Genomic DNA, 16,662 nt, shown 5'->3' with positions numbered 1-16,662 from the left:
GGTAAAAACTCTTGACGCTGTTCTAATTCAACGAGGTGAAAGACACCGAAGGGTGAATTACTTTTTATACTGCTTGTATATAAAACTACGACACAAATACAGCTACAAAAGCCTTCGTTAGCCTTTAGAGAAATATTTCCTGCACGTGTCCCCTTTATCGACGCTTGGCACAAAACAACCGTGAACTACGACTCTTGCTATGCCACCGGCCCCCAGGTGCGCCTTCCCACCGTCACCTATGGAAGGTACGTCAACGATGCACTCGGGGAGGTTAAGGAACTTTGTTCGCTATCAAAAATGAGCTCAGCAGGCAGTTTCGCTGTGTTGTGGGGTTGTCTGGTGACAGAACCAAAAGGGACACATGTGAAGCTTTGCCTCCAGGGAAGTGTTTTTGTGGCCTAGTATAAGGTATACTTATTAATATTTACCTTCTTTCCAAAGAAGTCAATGACTCAGTTCTTAATATGAGCCCAGAGGAATCTGTGCCTCGGGGGGTAAGAATAATGAATATGACAGCACTGGCCCAGGAGAGAACACGTATTATGCCGATTACGGGGATATTACCGCTATGAACACGTGATTATTCACATGTAAAGAGGGACTGCAAGATCAGGCTACATGCCTTGGCACGACACCAAGTACCAGATCTGCTATCAGCTGTTACGCAGCAACGCGACAGCAATGCCAGGTGACACTTCACCCACGTTCTCCATTTCCGCATTAGCGTGCTAATTTATTTGCAAAACATATTAATAATGAGTAATGTGCAAAATCACTTTCATTATGGATTTTGGTCAAAGAGATGGCTATAAATGCAGGTAGCTGTCAAAATATATCATTTAACACTTATTATTGCCATTGATCCAGCTTTTGTTTTTATTTTTAGGCCATATGCTTTTATAATGCTGGCAGCTCTATATTTTTACACTATGATGTTATTCAGCAGCAGATGGCTGTTCTTATTAATGTATCAGTTCAGCTATATTCTGCATGTAATCTGAAAAGGGATGTAAACCAACATGAGTCAATCCAGTGTGCAAATTAAGTTTGATATTTTCCCTTGCTTGTGGGGCTGCTCCTTATTAAGTCAGAACACAGTAAACCAATAAGTAGCTGTTCCTAAAATCCTTTTATAAGTCCAAGAAAACCTGGATAACTGCTTTTGAAAAAGAACCCAAAGAACTCCTGAAACCAGGGCATCTTTTTTTTTTTTTTTCCCTACAGTAGATGTTTCTACTCAACATACAAGAAGCGTGTTACACACGTGTCATAACGTAAACACATGAGTGGGCCTTGACGGAGTGAGATTCTGTGTTCCGTCCTCGGCCTGGCGGACTGTCCACGTTGTGCTCAGGGCGACAGTCGCTGATACACCCAGCCACCCTCGGCCTGGTGCTGCATGTCACCCAGCGTGGCGCCCTCCTTGGATCGCAGGAAGACAATGCGGTCGTGCAGCCTGGTAGTCTGTCCCTGCCAGAACTCGATGGCGTGGGGCTTTACCATGTAGCCACCCCTGCATTGGAACAAGACATCACGTGGTTGGTGTAGAAGTGAAATCATGACATCATCCGTGTGTTCATCAACATTGTCCTCAGTAGTCTCCTTAACAACTCAGAATGGAAAATTAGATTATTAATGTCAAATAATCCAGAAAAATAATAATTCAGTTTCCAAATGAATTACAATGCGGTCATACAGAAATAACTGGATCTCTGCGCACAAGAGCTTTAATTAACCAAGGATTATGTGGTATTAAAACCAACTGTGTTTTTCTGCAAAAAAACTTGCTTACATGGGAAAAGGACTAAACTCCTAAAAGATTCTCAGAACTCACCCTCAATACCCACTGTAAAGTGCATTAATTACCTTGCTAAACATGTTTCTCTAGCTACTCTTCTACATTTCCACATGTATGTATATTTATTAAAAACAATAGAACAGTACTGTTACTAAGAAAGAAGTCTTATTTGTCATAACTATGATGGAAATCAGGTACAGATTTCACTATAAATAGTGAGCCCTCAAAAACCAGGGTAAAGGTGCATGTATATACAGCGTGCGTGTGTGTGTACACATGTCAACACAGGTCCACACAAACAATGTTCTAGGCATCAGTGCAACTATTATGAAATGCCAAAAAAGCAGGAAGTCAAGTGTAAGTAGGAAAAAGAAATGTATGCTGAAGTACAATGAATTGGGTCTGGTTTCTAGAGACTTGGAAAACAAAACACAGGTTGCCATGGCGAGGCATCAGCCTGGTGCCGGTAGAGCTGGATGAGGACACACCAGTATTTTGGCATGGGGACCTCCGTGTCTTTGTACTTCTCCTCCAGCTCGGCATTCTTCTGCCTAAGGTACTGTGGAGACACGGACACAAAGAGCTCACGTTCAGCGGAGAACGCATCGCAACGAGCATCTCTGAGCACAAAGGGTGCTCGACGGCCACAAGAGCGTACGGGAGGACCGTACAGGACGGCGTCTCGAGGAACAGCCGAACGCTGCACACGTGCACGGTCCTCGGCCTGCTGGGGAAAAATAACACGTCTTCTTCAAAAGCAGTGGTGGGCGACAAGTGGTCACTTTGTGAAGATGTGTGGCTAACTTGTTGCCCCGTGCAGGGAGCATTTGCCCTTCCTTCCCCATCACCATCTAACCATCACCATGTCATACATACATTTCCATGCTGCTGTGGAGCAAACACTGTCACCAGCTATATACCCTGGACATGGATGCCATGTTTATAATGCTTTTTAAAAAACGTCCTTTTAGATATAAACAAAATATATGTACATTTATTAATTTAGCTGACATTATTCTCAAAAGCGAAATACGGTATTTTATATAACCAGAGAAGCCTGCCCTTTACATACAAGGGTCCCTAACCACCACACCACCTGCTGCCCCACACAGGTTAAGTCTATTACTATTATTATTATTCAGCTGACACTAATTCATTGCAACTCACAGATAGCTTTGTGAGACAGGAACAGTGCTTCCAAGCACACAAGATAACAATTAACTAACCTATTACGAAATACAGCAGCGTGACAACGAGCAATGGTCACACCATATTCAGCTTCACAGGGTAACAGATTAATCACTAACCAAAGCGATTAACTTTTAGCATCAAGATGAGCCCAGGATACACAGGACAGAAGGTAAATTCCAGCCAGTCTGAACTCACTCAGATGGAATCAGGCACCGGGTTCGAACTCTCTCATTTCACATGCTTCACCAGCTAAGAGCCCAAGAGTAACAATGATATACGTCTGACGTCTGTCTTTCTCCCAACGTATTGAACCCACAACCTGGTCCTGCAGATACATCCTGCATAACATCTGCAGGATCCACCCTTATTTCACAGCAAACCGTACACAAATCCTGAAAACTGCTAAAGACGATACGACGGATGTGAATTTTTTTTTACCGTTTCGAGCGGTTATGTTACAATTTGAAAATTAGCCTGAATTTCTTAAACCGATGTTAAAGAAACGAAGTTCCACGCGAGAAGCCGAGCGTCAACTAGGGGGAGTGCGCTCACCTCTCTGTCGGGGATGACGGTGCTCTGTCGGCTCACGACGGCACCGATCTGGCTGCTCTTGGGCCGCGAATGGAAGTACTCACGGGAGCTCTGGTAGGGGATGCGCTCCACTGTGCCCTCGATGCGGACCTGCACGGCAGCGGAGACCAGGGACACCAACAGGTCGTCACCACTTTCCACACACTACTTCATGAAGTCACCCAACAGAACACTTTAGCAACCCTTCCGCACAGCACCAAAGTAAGAGATATTTATTCCTTACTTTTAGACATCGGTGTACAAATGCAGGTTCCCGGAAGCTCTGAATTTCTTCAACGTTTTCATCGGGAACACCTTTCATATATATTTAAATAACAACTACACACACTGTCTGAACCGCTTGTCCCATATGGGGTTGCGGGGAGCCGGAGCCTAACCCGGCAACACAGGGCGTAAGGCTGGAGGGGACACACCCAGGACGGGACGCCAGTCCATCACAAGGCACCCCAAACAGGACTTGAACCCCAGACCCAACAGAGAGCAGGACCTGGTCCAACCCACTGCGCCACCGCACCCCCTATAATAACAACTGAAATGAAATTCAATTAAATGATACATTTTTACTATTTAACATGACAACGATATTTTATGTATAGAACACAAGCAAAAATGCACCATTCAACAGTGCACTTGTACGCACTCCTTTTCCTAGACTTCAACACCTTACCTGTACCATCAGTTAAGCATCAAAAGCCACTATAATCCAGAGCATATAGACAAATATTCAGATATTGTGTATGATGTCACGGGTTTATTCTCTAAAAATAAAGACTTTGCGGAATGAACATTTCTGTTTCAATTTCTATGTGTATAATTTCTGTACAACTGTACTGATTTTTTTTTTATAGGGTACTACCATATTAATGCAAAATTTAAAAATACTATACATATTTGCAAACACAGTTACATTCAGATTTGTTCATTTAGCAGACGCTTTTGTCCTAAGCGACATACATCTCAGCAAAAGTACAATTTATGCCTTACATTAATTGGCCAGACTCCTAACATCACCAGAAGAATTATTTTCACTAATGGAAGATTTATTACTTTTAAAATTAAATTTAGAAACTAGATTCAAAACAGGGTTAAAATTTGTGCACCAGTTTTCTAATCAGGATTTTCTTTTAAGCACAGAAATTTGTATTACATCTGACAGGAATAATGCTATTAATTCAGTACTGTCCATTCTTGATATCCACTCTTGATGTCATGAGCAAGAGTTCACTAGCAAAAATTAACAGAGAACTGACTTTATGCATTTGAATATAATATACAATATATAGTATACTGTTCACTCTGACCGTTCACATTTGCAGCAAGCAGTTCTGCTTGTCAGTGGGTTTTACCTCGGGTAAATGATAAAACTAAAAGTGACAAAATCATGTAAAGTACTAAAATAATAATTTAAAATAGTCCATCCCTCAAACTAGCTCATTCTTCAGATTACTTAATCATCGCATGATGCCTCATTTTCACCTAGTCAAGTTTCATCTGCACAAAGAGGACGGTGAGCTCTGCCCCAAAGCATTTCATGTTTTTCTTCACAGAGTTTTCCTTTCATTAAAATGTTTCAGATTTTACATATTCGCTCATTTACCATGACAGCAGCGATGCTAAGAATTCAAAATTATATCTGGAGTAACCCTTCGAACGGAAAACCATCTTCGGTGCGTCTACGAAGACCTACAGTGTGTCGTACCGTGGTGCGCCTAATTATAACGGCAATGCTCCTGCAGGCCACGTAGAAATGAAAATACTGTGCCCATAACTTTTCTGTTAAAAAAAAAAAAGTAAAATCACTGCACCAATAACTTTTCATATGTAAACAGCAGAGTGGACAAATACTTGGGATGAAAAATTAGTTCATTCATCTGCTTGCTCTTACCTGTTTGTTTAAGGGCTCCCAGTAGAACACAAGGCAAGCCAGTGGATTACTCTCCTACAGGGGACAAAAAAATGCAGTGAAACCCTTTAAAGTCAAATACTACTGTAGTGGCTCTTGAACTGTAATAAATCTGGTCACACAAGGCTTGTGATGACAAGCTAAATGGTTTTTAAATTTCATTCAAGTCCATTATCTTGACTCAGTCTCATTACTTCACATTAATACATTCATTTCTACATTTGTTGCAACAGTAACCGCAACACATCTCAAAAACATTTTTTAACTCAAGAACCAGCAAAAAGATCCAGCTTATTTCACTAGTGCTTTTATGAATGACAGCTCATTTAAAATATTGCATTATATAAATATCATGCGTTACATGAAGAAAGGCGCCTATGCATTTACGACACCACACATTTCATTTTGAAACGTTTAAATTGCTTTGAGCAAAGTGGTAAATGTATTTCAGCAGTGACGTTGTTAAATTTATTTACTGTGTTCGTTTATAGGTGGTCACTATGGCTTAAATATAAATATGAAACGGAACCATTAGCTAGACAATCAGTGGGACTTGAATTTGTGTTTAAAGTCCTTGTGCGCCGTGATTCTCGTTAATATTCCAGGATGTTAAAGGCCTACATAAAAACGGCCGTTTTCGGTGCTGCTCCATGTACAGTAATGAAAACAATAATGGGAACTTCATCAGCCTTCACTTTGCTGGATTAAGAGAAAGACGAAACAGAAAAAAAAAGCTGCTTTGTGGCACTTTGTCCCAGTGACCTGATAAAACAGTGACCTCTGCCTGAGATACGTTCGGTAAATGTTCTGGACCGGGTTCAGAAAAATGCGCTGTACCCGGTACGTAAATATCTTAATCACGCTTTAGTTCGATTTAACACGAAAACAAAAGTAAAATGAACAGCCAGTCTTTGCGGCCTACGCCTTCACGCCGAATATGTTGGGAAGCCACCCTGCCGATGAAGAGGCGAGGACTGTTCCTTCCAGCTTTCCACAGGGAGTTCCTGGGGGCTGCGACTCACCAGCTCTGCTCCCTTGCGGCTCTCATAGTTGGTGAAGAAGCAGAAACCCTCGCGGCTGAAGCCTTTCAGCAGCACCATGCGAGCGGACGGTACCCCATCTCTGCACGGGCGAAAAGCCAGAACCGGTTTAAACTGGCCAATATAGAGAGACACGGCTAATGATGGGCAGCAGGCACGGCACCGGTCAGTCTCGCCCGTTACCCGACAAGTCTCCGCTTTGCTCCCCTCAAGCGAGGTACAACCGCACCTCGCGTTACGATATCCGAGTTACAGATTTTCAAAGACACGAACACGTCGCAGTTTCCTTTTTTGTTTTCCATTGCTTTTTCTTCGGCATTCTACATTCAGAGTTTCTCTGCTGCAGAGTACAAATGACCTGCGTTTCCGCTTGACACCATCAGAGAGGAGCAAAACGCACTCAGAAAAGAAACTCAAATGAGCAGCGAGTCTCAGAGTTGTCCAGGAGCAATTTCAGTCACAGCATTTTTTTTTTTTTTTTTGTTTTAAATGTATTAAAGCTATAAGACTATTACAGAAACTACCAAGCAAAAGAGGTATATACAGTATTTAATATAACACTTTTTTAAATTTGAAACTAAAACTGAGCAGATACTGACTGTTTATGTGACGCTTCGGTCGATTCCTTGTGTGGCCAGTTCTGCTGAAGTTTACGATGAGACACAGGAAATATTTAAGGTGAAACACTTTTTAATACTTTCTCCCTACATCATTTACCATTACATTGCAACTCACTCCTTTGTTTCATTCCCATTAAGAACCTGACACATAGAATCAACATGGCACTGTCTATAAAGCATGAACAACACAGATTGTGGACATTAAGTATTTCAGTCATTTTAAAAGCACACTTAAATGTAATGCTGCTTCATGTTAATAAAATACAATAAAATACTAGCATCCCATCCACAGTGTTCCCTGCCAAGACAGAGGAACACTGACATCTTGCATCACAGGAGGTGTTAATGGAAATAAAATAGTATTAAAAAAAAAAAATTATTCATTACAGCTTTATATGACTTTATTGGAAACTAAGACGTGAAGAAATTGAGGGAATTATTTGCATTATTAAGATTTATCGACTGTGACATAGTGGTTTCACTTACAAGCAATTCAATTTATGAACAGATTCCTGGTCCCAGTAACGTTCATCAGTGAGGCACAAGCGTAGTTCACGTTTAAAAAAAATCCAGGCATACAAATAAAAACTCTTTAGATATCATAAAATTGTTATCTAATGGCAGAAATGCCATATTCTCACAGCTCTGTAGAAAAGTCATAAAGGTTTACCAATAACTCTACACTGACATTTTTCAGTAAATCAAAAGAATATTGATGCTTCATAAAGTCACTAACTGTCATATGAGAAATTTACTACAAGAAGAACACAAGAATCTTGAAAGTGCAGGTATTTTTTTTATCCTTTTATTCCAAGTGTCCAGGGAGTGAGAGGATGTCTTACTTTGTGCACGTAGCAAGACACATGGCGTTAGCTTCTCCAATATCGGGACATTTGGTAGCCTGGTCAAACCAGTCAGCAAACTGCTTTATGGGGTCCAGGGACACCAGCTGGTTTTCTACAAAACACTACACACACACACACACACACACACAGAATTCTTTATCAGAAACATTCTCCCTGATGCTTGTATTTTTGCAGTATACATTATAATGCAGAATAATGATTATTCTTATAATAATGTGGATAATAAAGAAACCATGGGAACTTGGGCACTGAGTGTGGTGTAGTGATTATTATGTGAAAATTCCTGGTTTGGCAACGTGCTGTAAATTACCCCTGTGTAAATGACCCTCTTGTACATGCAGCTACACATAGATCACAGTACATCATCATGCGTGGGCACAGATGCAGTTGCCGGTGATAAATATATATTTTATTATGAACATATTTATTTTTATTACTAAAAAAATAAATATTCATTTGGACTCATTGATGCATTTCAAAAAACGAAAAGGTAAGACGAGGAACTGTATCAAACACAGACAGATCTCAGGCTGCTTATGTGTAACCTGAGACTGAGTCATGACAGTCAAGTGTGTTATATACATTTATTTACATAACGCCTCGCATCTCTACTACACACTCCCGCTGTGCCTCCGCGGCCGATTCTTCCTCTTCCTTACACTCCGCTGTCACATGACCGTCGTTCAGCGCCTTGAGTAAGTGTGTGTATCGTGTGTGTGTATCGTGTGTGTGCACGCGGCCGCCCTCTCACCTCGCTCTCTGCCCTGTACGTCTTCCTCATGTTGCTCAGGTCCATGTTTGTGCCCCTCGCGCGCTCGCTCGAGACGCTCGAGACGCTCGAACACGCACGCACTTGCCGCAGTGACGTCCCGAGAGCGGCTACGGTCCTCGCGGCCGCGGTCAGAAGGCGCGTAAACGTCATGCTCCTGCCATTCTCAGCGTGACGGTCTGCGTGTGACGTAACGGCGTGTGCGCTTGCGCGTGGGAGGTCAACGACTTACGTGGCGGAGCGCTTGTTTAGAAATGAAATGGTCTGGGCAAACTTCCAATATATATAGGAAGCAAATCAAGTAAAGAGATGTGTTACTTTTATTGTTGTTGTTTTTACTTTTTGTTGTTACTTTTATTATTGTATTGTAATTGTACGATGTAATGAAGGACATCATTTCAGAAACACGTAATAATTTGTAAAGTAAGTTATGAATTATGATAGGCGTAACAGTCAATGGCTGTGTCCCCCTGGCTTGTATTCATATTTGAACCAATAAAATCCCGTGTACTTGTATACTGTGTCCCACTCTGAACGAATGAGTACAAATCTGTACCAATATTATACATTCACCAGTCACTTTTCTCCAAGCCACTTAATCATGTGAATATCTACTTACACTGATTGACTTTATTATAGAGCAGGGTAATAATTTTACTGTTGTAATCGATAGTAAGTATTTTTGGATAGAGAATGCTAGGAGGTGGTGGGATTTGAACCAAAAACCTGTGCATCCAAAGGATGTGAATCTAACCATTACACTACCTCTACCGATGTAAATATAGAAGTGTAACACTTAGGATCCACAAATAGGAAGGGATCTCTACTTCAACCCTGTGATTGATAAGACAAAAGACTAATTCAGTTTCTGGTTGCAAAGCAACCTGTCTTTAAAAGGGTGTGTCATTCTAGGTCCAAAGCAGAAGGTATTTTCTGGCTCACTTACATTGCCTCTTTAGTGCATTTACTATTTAGACAGCAAACCTGCCAACACAATAAACAAAGTTAAAGTAATTTTTTTGTGGGAAAACCTTCTAAACTATGTCAGAAAGCTTGTCGTTATTAACTCACCTAAAAGTGGTGGGCTCCAGTTCTTAGACTTTTCTACCCTGACTCTTAACATTTACCAGTTTAAACAATTTCTGAGAAATGATGCCTCCACCTGGAATTTCATTGCTAAATTTATTTTTGATCAAATCAGTAATCTGTCATCCCTCTTGCTGTGTAATTACAATATAGAAAAGTTACCTCTTAAACTATCAGCCTTTCCCCAACAGGCTCTGCTGGCATGGAAGCTAATTCAAAAGCACAGCTTTCCGCACATCAGTAGTATATTTGTAATGATGGTGATATGTAAAGGTAAGAGTATTTTTACAGGACTTGGTTTGATAGAAAGATCCTTTCTGTGGGCCACGTGATGACCTCACAGGAAAATGTATTGAGCTGCAGTGAATTTGTGTCATATTTCAGGCTTCCTGTTACTAAGAAAGAGTGTGGCCTGGTAATGGAGGCTATTCTGTGACTCTGCCTAAAGAGGTCTCTTACCCTATTCTTGTCTCCACAGTGAATTTGGTTGATACTCTTTGTGGAAGAGTCAGTCTTTCACACTCTTTCAGAAATAATAACGGAGGTGTTTGTGCTTTGCTTCAGGATGAGGTTGCCACCTTACCTTATGTCACTGCTTTGTTCACAGTTTCCCATGGGAGAAAGGTTGTCTGCTGACTCACAAATACTTTTTTAACAAATAATGTTAAGGAAATCTCTTTTAAGATTGTATGCAAGTTCTACCCTGTGAAACATTTTCTCTGAAAATTCATGGCTGGGATGGATGTAAATTGTTCTTTTTGTAACCTGTAACCTGAGAGACTGTGCCCCACCTATTCCGGCACTGTTATTACACCAAAAAGGTGTGGAGAGATGACCTTAAGTTCATTATTAATAAACTGTGTAAAGATTTTGCTTTAGTATATCATGAATATGTTTGGATTCTTACTTTTTATAGTAGCACAGAGAAACAGGCATATACACACACACACACACACACACACACACACACATTTTCAGAACCGCTTGTCCCATACGGGGTCACGGGGAACCGGAGCCCACCTGGGAACACAGGGGCGTAAGGCCAGAGGGGGAGGGAACACACCCAGGACAGGACGCCAGTCCGTCGCAAGGCACCCTAAGCGGGACTTGAACCCCAGACCCACCGGACAGCAGGACTGTGGTCCAACCCACTGCGCCACCGCACCCCCCACAGGCATATATCATACATTTATTAATCATCTGAGGCAAATATCATATACACAGGTACAAAAATTATCTTAAAAAATTTAAACAGCACATAAAGACTACTGAGGAGTGTAATAATAAGGCCATTAAGACTGTACAGTACTGTAATATTTCTAAGGTTTTCATCCCATATTCTTTGCTATATTGGACTGTCGTGTCAATAATTTTGTGTGTTTTTTTATTTACCTATTTATTTTGTTTACTTTTTCTTGGCTAGGCTTGGTTGTTCTGTATTAATGTTCTAGTAGTCCTTGAATTATTCGTTTATTTTAATAAAAAAAAGAAAAAAGAAAAAAAGACGGAAAACGTAATCAATGTGACGTCACTTCCTGGAAAAGATGGCGGCGACCTTGTGCAGCAGGTTTCTTCCAAAGCAAAGTAAGACAGTGTAAAATACTGCTATTAAAGTGGTATAAATGCAGAATTGTGAACAATTGACTGTTTGTGGAAACTACAATCCCTCGCAAGTACTGCTAGATATGGCCCTGTATGCAACGGGTACTGTTAATAACTGTGGGGCGTGAGGTTCAGTGAGGTGCGCGTAAGTAACGTAGGGGCGGTGTCACCTCACCCTCGAAATCGGATCGGTAGTCGAGAAGGATACTGAGTCAGTAGTATGTTAAAAATAAGGAAGGATGTTTATTAAGTAGTCGTTAGCGATAAATGCCCTAAAGCTGCAGTGTCTACTGTAATTGTCTCTGTTAACTTAAAGTCAGGTGGCTTACCCGTTGTTGATGTGAGAACATGTAACATTATTGCCAGGTGCTTCTGCCTGGACGTGAGGTGAGGTATCAAGAACACACGTTTTTGGTTTTACTGGTGTAAACTGTAGGAGAACAGCATTGTGGTTTTTTGTGCCTGTCCACGCTGCTGTGTTTTGCTGTGCTGGGAAGCTGTACTAAGCCTAAGGTGTGTGACCATCATGGTATGTCACGTCCCTGCCCCCAGGCTGGTTGCCCCTCGCACACGCTGTCCGTCACGGCTCCAAGGCCGTAACCCGCCACAGGAAGCCGGTCCACTTCCTCAAGCAGAAGCTGCTGGCTGTGACTGAATATGTCCCTCCCCGAAGCGAGGGCTGCGCCAGGAATCCCCGCGTCTCACACACACAGCAAGTGGGTGCACATTGGTACTGTGGGGGTTCTAGCGGGCCAGGACAATGATGGGGCTGTTTTGTGCATCACAGTGATATATTTTCCAGAATTTCATAAAAAAACACTTTGAAAAGTGGGTGGTTATTTGGCTTGTTTAACAATTCTTGGAAGGAATCACCATATTCTTTACACAAGCCTCTTTCCTCTCATTACATCCACATCAGTTTTCAACAGTTTAACAAAATAACTTTCAATATCTCAACTGATTTGTAACCATGCAAAGCAAACATGAATTTGTTAAACATTTGTTAAAATATTTTGTTTATAACTCCATTACTCTCCTGTTAAGATGATTTTTTTTTTTTTAAAAATAATCATTTAAATTTTACATTGGACTGAGCGACTAGTCACACGACTGACAGACATTGCAGCATTAGTCCAGTCCTGCCTGGATGGACTCAACATACATATTTTGACTTTTACACCTTCAAACGAAAATACCACTCTGTTAGCATCTGCGCCCAATTTTTATATTACCTCCGTTTATCTGGAGGGCCAGCAGGTGGCAGAGTGTTTGAAGCAGTCGTCTTACACTTCAAGGCCTCAGACTTGAATCCCACCTCCTGCTGTTTCCTTCACCTGGAACTGATACAGTAAAAATTACCCTTCTGTATAACTGTGTAAATCAGTATGAGCTTTGGAGAAAAGCTCAAAGAACAAATTTTCAGTGTTAACTATCTCTCAGAACCAGTAGGTATGCCCTCTACATTGATGGTTCTTTCTGACACCTTGTGTCAGTTTGCTTGATGTGTGCACCCATAGGGCCATTATTATTCAGGTTAACAGATGTACATGCAGATAAACATACAGTGAAACCCTGTTATAATGTGATCGTTAGGGTCCATAAAATATCATCGCGAAAAAAGCAGGGTTGCGCTGAATCGGGGTTCAATTCAGTTTCAGTTTATTTTTGTAGCGCTCTCTTCTCATGCAGTGACACACAACATAGGGTTCAAGAAAGTCAGCGTTTAAACATCCTAAATGACCCCTATTTTTGCTCTATTTGATCCATTTTTTGCAGGTTTACTTTCTGGCAAGTATATTTCCTTTGAATTAAGGAGTTCTGCAAATTAATGGTTGCTGTTACAGGCATTTCAGCATTTCTAACTCACTTGCACTGTAAAATGGTTTGCTAGGTTTGTAAACTTTGCCAACTTTTGAACTTAATTGTAGTTTCTGATATTCATGAAAGAGCAAAAAAGGCTCCAATGACCTATCGCATTATATCTGAATTTGCAGTAAATCGGGGCTTTACTGTACATGTAGTGATGGGCTGATCAGATTTTCTTTTTTGATAGAGCTGGCTGATTAAAATATAATTAGGTTGTTCTTGTGTGCTGTGTTAGGACAGCAGGGTGGTGGCGTTCTTGAGCAAGCAAGTCAAGGCCACATTTCAGCAGAGTAAGATGATTGCCGTTGTCCAGAACAACTCCACCACTGCAGAAGATATGCTGATGCTCAAGCACCGACTGCGCAAGCATGACATTTTTGTCAAGTTCTTTCCCAACCAGGTATGCTCTTTGCTGCTTCGTAGTACTGACTAATGGTGTTCTTCAGAACTGTTTGAGAGGACAAAGTTGGAAAGCAAGATCTATGAATACTTGCTGAACAGGCTGCAGTACATTGTACGATGCTGATGATAAATTTAATACAACAGGAGCAGACTGAAATCAAGCTAATTTCATTTTAAAGTCTCGAATTCATTTAAAAACCTGTTAGTGGCAGGGAGTTGGAATTTTTGTAGTTTTGTTGGAGGTATTGTAGTTACCAGTGTGGAACAACAGGGGACAGTACAGTTTCTTCATCTTAAACATGGAGCAGTCAGTTGATGCCTGAACATTTCCAAGCAGCAATTTTGCATAAAATATAGGCACAGTTCTTGTTTGTTTTAAGGTCTAAAGCAAGAGGAATAAATTATTTTATATCTAGACAAGTTGATTTAGGTAAGCCCTCAAGGACTGCCTTGGTGTTGTTTTATACCGCAGTAAGTACTAATCACCCACTGCCCCAATATAGGTATTGTAGTATATTTACATATTGGAAGTGTTTTAAAAGTGCAGTACTGATACTGATTATTACTGCTGTAAATTAAATGTCCAAGTCATGTAATCACTGTTATATGTTGTGCTTATGTGTGTTTTTTCTGCAGGTAATGAGAGATTATCTTGCAAACTCCAAGTACAGCAACATGGAGCTTCTGTTTATTGGTCCTACAGTCTTGTTTGTCAGCAAGGAGCCCAAGGTGAAAGAGATGCTGCAGATTCTGAGAGGATCTCCACAGATGGTATTAATTGGTAGGTTCTTCAGAGTAGATCCTAAATCACACATAAAGTCAGTAGTAGTCACAATACAGTGGGACCTTTACGGATTTAGTTGGGGCCAAGAGTTCGTTACTTGAAAAGTTTGTCATTTGAATCTGGTGTGTGCCAGGGGCTCCTCTTCAATTTTTAAATTTTATTCTCTTGTATATGGAGCTGCTTGTGTAATGTGTGCTAGTGAAAATGGTGGTTTTAGACTAAGTAACTGTACATAAAGATTCGGGTGTCAGGTAGTCACCTGGGTCACCTTCCTCTGGTGAGCCGGGTTGCCTTGTGCACATGCCTGTTCATTCTGAGGACTCTGGCTGGGTATTTATGGGCTGTTGTAAAGAAGAAAGCACAATAAACAAGTATGGTCAGAGCTAGAACAGGGTGTCGACAAACTTAAGGCAGTGCTCGTTACTCTCGATCGCTGTGTGTTGGTGCATCAGGTGAAGCTTTGATGCATGATCTAAACTGGTACACTAACTCATTATTAAAAAATACTAAATACTTCAAGGTTGGTCACTCAAAAGTTCGTAAGTAGGGGGCCCACAATCTTTTTTTTTTTTTTTTTTAAAAAATAACCACCCAACGGCTGTCCTCAGTTGAACACGTTTGCTGCCCTGTTTCTCCAGGAGCCTGTGTGGAAGACACACTGATGAGTCGACAGGGAATACTCCAGTACTCTCAGCTTCCCTCGCTGGCTACTGTTCAGGGTCAGGTTGTCAGTGGACTGAATGTCCTGACATCCCAGACAGCCGCCATGCTGCATCGCCACCCTGCCCACCTGTCGGCCCTCCTCCAGCAGTACCTGAAACAGAGGAGTGAAGGGACTTCTGAGGTGGGAATACCTGAATCCCAGGAGGCTACCACAACATAAAGGAGCCTCTGAAGACACCCACCTGGACTGCTGTTGGGCTCCACATCTGCGTCCTAGCCGTTGGACTCTTGTCTATAGGTTCCTGGCGACTCATCCTTTCTAGAGTTTGAGTCATAGAACCTGTCACTACTTTACACTGAGACACTCCCCTCCCTGGTGTTTGAGGTGTAAGTCAGAACACCACAGTGTGTTCTAGAACCTGCAGGACTGCAGCTGTATAATGTTTCTTGTGCCATTGATGATGAGCGCAGTTTGATCTTGTGCTTTTCAACACGTCTTGTTTACTTCCAGCGCTTGACAATGTTACGTGTGTGTGGTTATAATGAAGACCTTTAATGGATCAAATTAAAACGCAACAGCACAATTTCTGTGATCTCCCGCCATGATTTATTTTGTTTGAAATCTGTGCATCATTTCAAGAAATTGTTTTTCGTGACAGGGTGTACAGCAGTGTGAATTGGGGTCAGGGTACTGTCATTACTACACAGTACGTTCATAGTGTTTTTGTGAAGAGAGGATATTTTGGTTTTGGGAGACCCTTCTAGGCCCTGCATGATGATTGTTCAAGTGACCGTCATAAGTTTGTGAAGGCCACTTGGTGAAGATCTAAATGCTCCACCTTTCCCTTATATGAAAATATAAAATGAAGCAGTCAGAGCTCATCTCTGGACATCATATCACACTGTGGTTTGTGTCCCATAAATCTGAGTATATGTGTTACTGTAAGATTTTTTTCTTTTTTTATAAATTCGAAACTGTCAGGATTGTGTTAGTACTGAAGATTGTCACTGGAGTTCAGTTGTTCCACCATGGATTAACTTAGCTGCTGTCCTTGGTTCATCTGTGTCACGTGGGCACTAAGTACACATTTATAACATGCACACTGCACCTCTCTCATTTACACTGTATGTACAGAGAAGGCAGTTTACCACAGTGCTTACTATACTGTACATTGTACTTGACATGTTTCATTTTTCGGGGGAAGAACTTTTTTTGACCCTGTGGCTATATACTCTGTTTTCACCATGTGTAGTTTTCAGTTAGGTACAGCTGCTACTCCTGTTAGCTCTCATCAGGGATTTAATACATTGTTTTACATGCAGTTAAAATTTGTATATATGTGCAACCAAATGGGGTGACTGATGGTTTAGTAGTCTTTAAATGCTTGACATTTTTATGGCAAAATAATGTGAGATACACTTTGTAATGTGGCAGTAGCGCATTACTTGAATTTTAAACCTCTATCCTTTTAGTTAAGATT

At 41.2% G+C, this 16,662-nt stretch overlaps 2 protein-coding genes across 2 annotated transcripts; one reads left to right on the top strand and one right to left on the bottom strand.

The window, feature by feature from the left end:
- Positions 1–852: 852 nt before the first annotated feature.
- Positions 853–8,949, bottom strand: pnpo (pyridoxamine 5'-phosphate oxidase). The gene is made up of 7 exons (XM_018726066.2): positions 8,761–8,949; positions 7,986–8,110; positions 6,506–6,605; positions 5,466–5,519; positions 3,542–3,670; positions 2,287–2,357; positions 853–1,513 (listed from the first exon to the last, which is right to left on the bottom strand). Exons 1-7 carry the CDS (start codon positions 8,929–8,931, stop codon positions 1,351–1,353), a joined length of 813 nt encoding a protein of 270 aa, XP_018581582.1. The 5' UTR covers positions 8,932–8,949; the 3' UTR covers positions 853–1,350.
- A 2,448-nt stretch (positions 8,950–11,397) lies between these two features.
- Positions 11,398–16,176, top strand: mrpl10 (mitochondrial ribosomal protein L10). The gene is made up of 5 exons (XM_018726212.2): positions 11,398–11,448; positions 12,019–12,182; positions 13,568–13,732; positions 14,371–14,515; positions 15,157–16,176. Exons 1-5 carry the CDS (start codon positions 11,409–11,411, stop codon positions 15,399–15,401), a joined length of 759 nt encoding a protein of 252 aa, XP_018581728.1. The 5' UTR covers positions 11,398–11,408; the 3' UTR covers positions 15,402–16,176.
- The last annotated feature ends 486 nt before the right edge of the window (positions 16,177–16,662 follow it).

The sequence above is a fragment of the Scleropages formosus genome, chromosome 21 (assembly GCF_900964775.1).
Source record: "Scleropages formosus chromosome 21, fSclFor1.1, whole genome shotgun sequence".
Lineage (NCBI taxonomy): Eukaryota > Metazoa > Chordata > Actinopteri > Osteoglossiformes > Osteoglossidae > Scleropages > Scleropages formosus.
Note: the sequence above shows the minus strand (reverse complement) of the source record. Positions and strands in the feature narration are given on the sequence as shown.

Excerpts from the sequence above, each read along its gene's own strand:
- pnpo (XM_018726066.2), bottom strand. The coding sequence starts at position 8,931 with ATGACGTTTACGCGCCTTCTGACCGCGGCCGCGAGGACCGTAGCCGCT. Across the intron at positions 8,111-8,760 it reads CGTACAGGGCAGAGAGCGAG|TGTTTTGTAGAAAACCAGCT; the intron begins GTGAGAGGGCGG and ends GTGTGTGTGTAG. Across the intron at positions 1,514-2,286 it reads GTCCCCATGCCAAAATACTG|GGGTGGCTACATGGTAAAGC; the intron begins GTGTGTCCTCAT and ends GTTCCAATGCAG.
- mrpl10 (XM_018726212.2), top strand. The coding sequence starts at position 11,409 with ATGGCGGCGACCTTGTGCAGCAGGTTTCTTCCAAAGCAAA. Across the intron at positions 11,449-12,018 it reads CAGGTTTCTTCCAAAGCAAA|GCTGGTTGCCCCTCGCACAC; the intron begins GTAAGACAGTGT and ends CCCTGCCCCCAG. Across the intron at positions 12,183-13,567 it reads GCGTCTCACACACACAGCAA|GACAGCAGGGTGGTGGCGTT; the intron begins GTGGGTGCACAT and ends GTGCTGTGTTAG.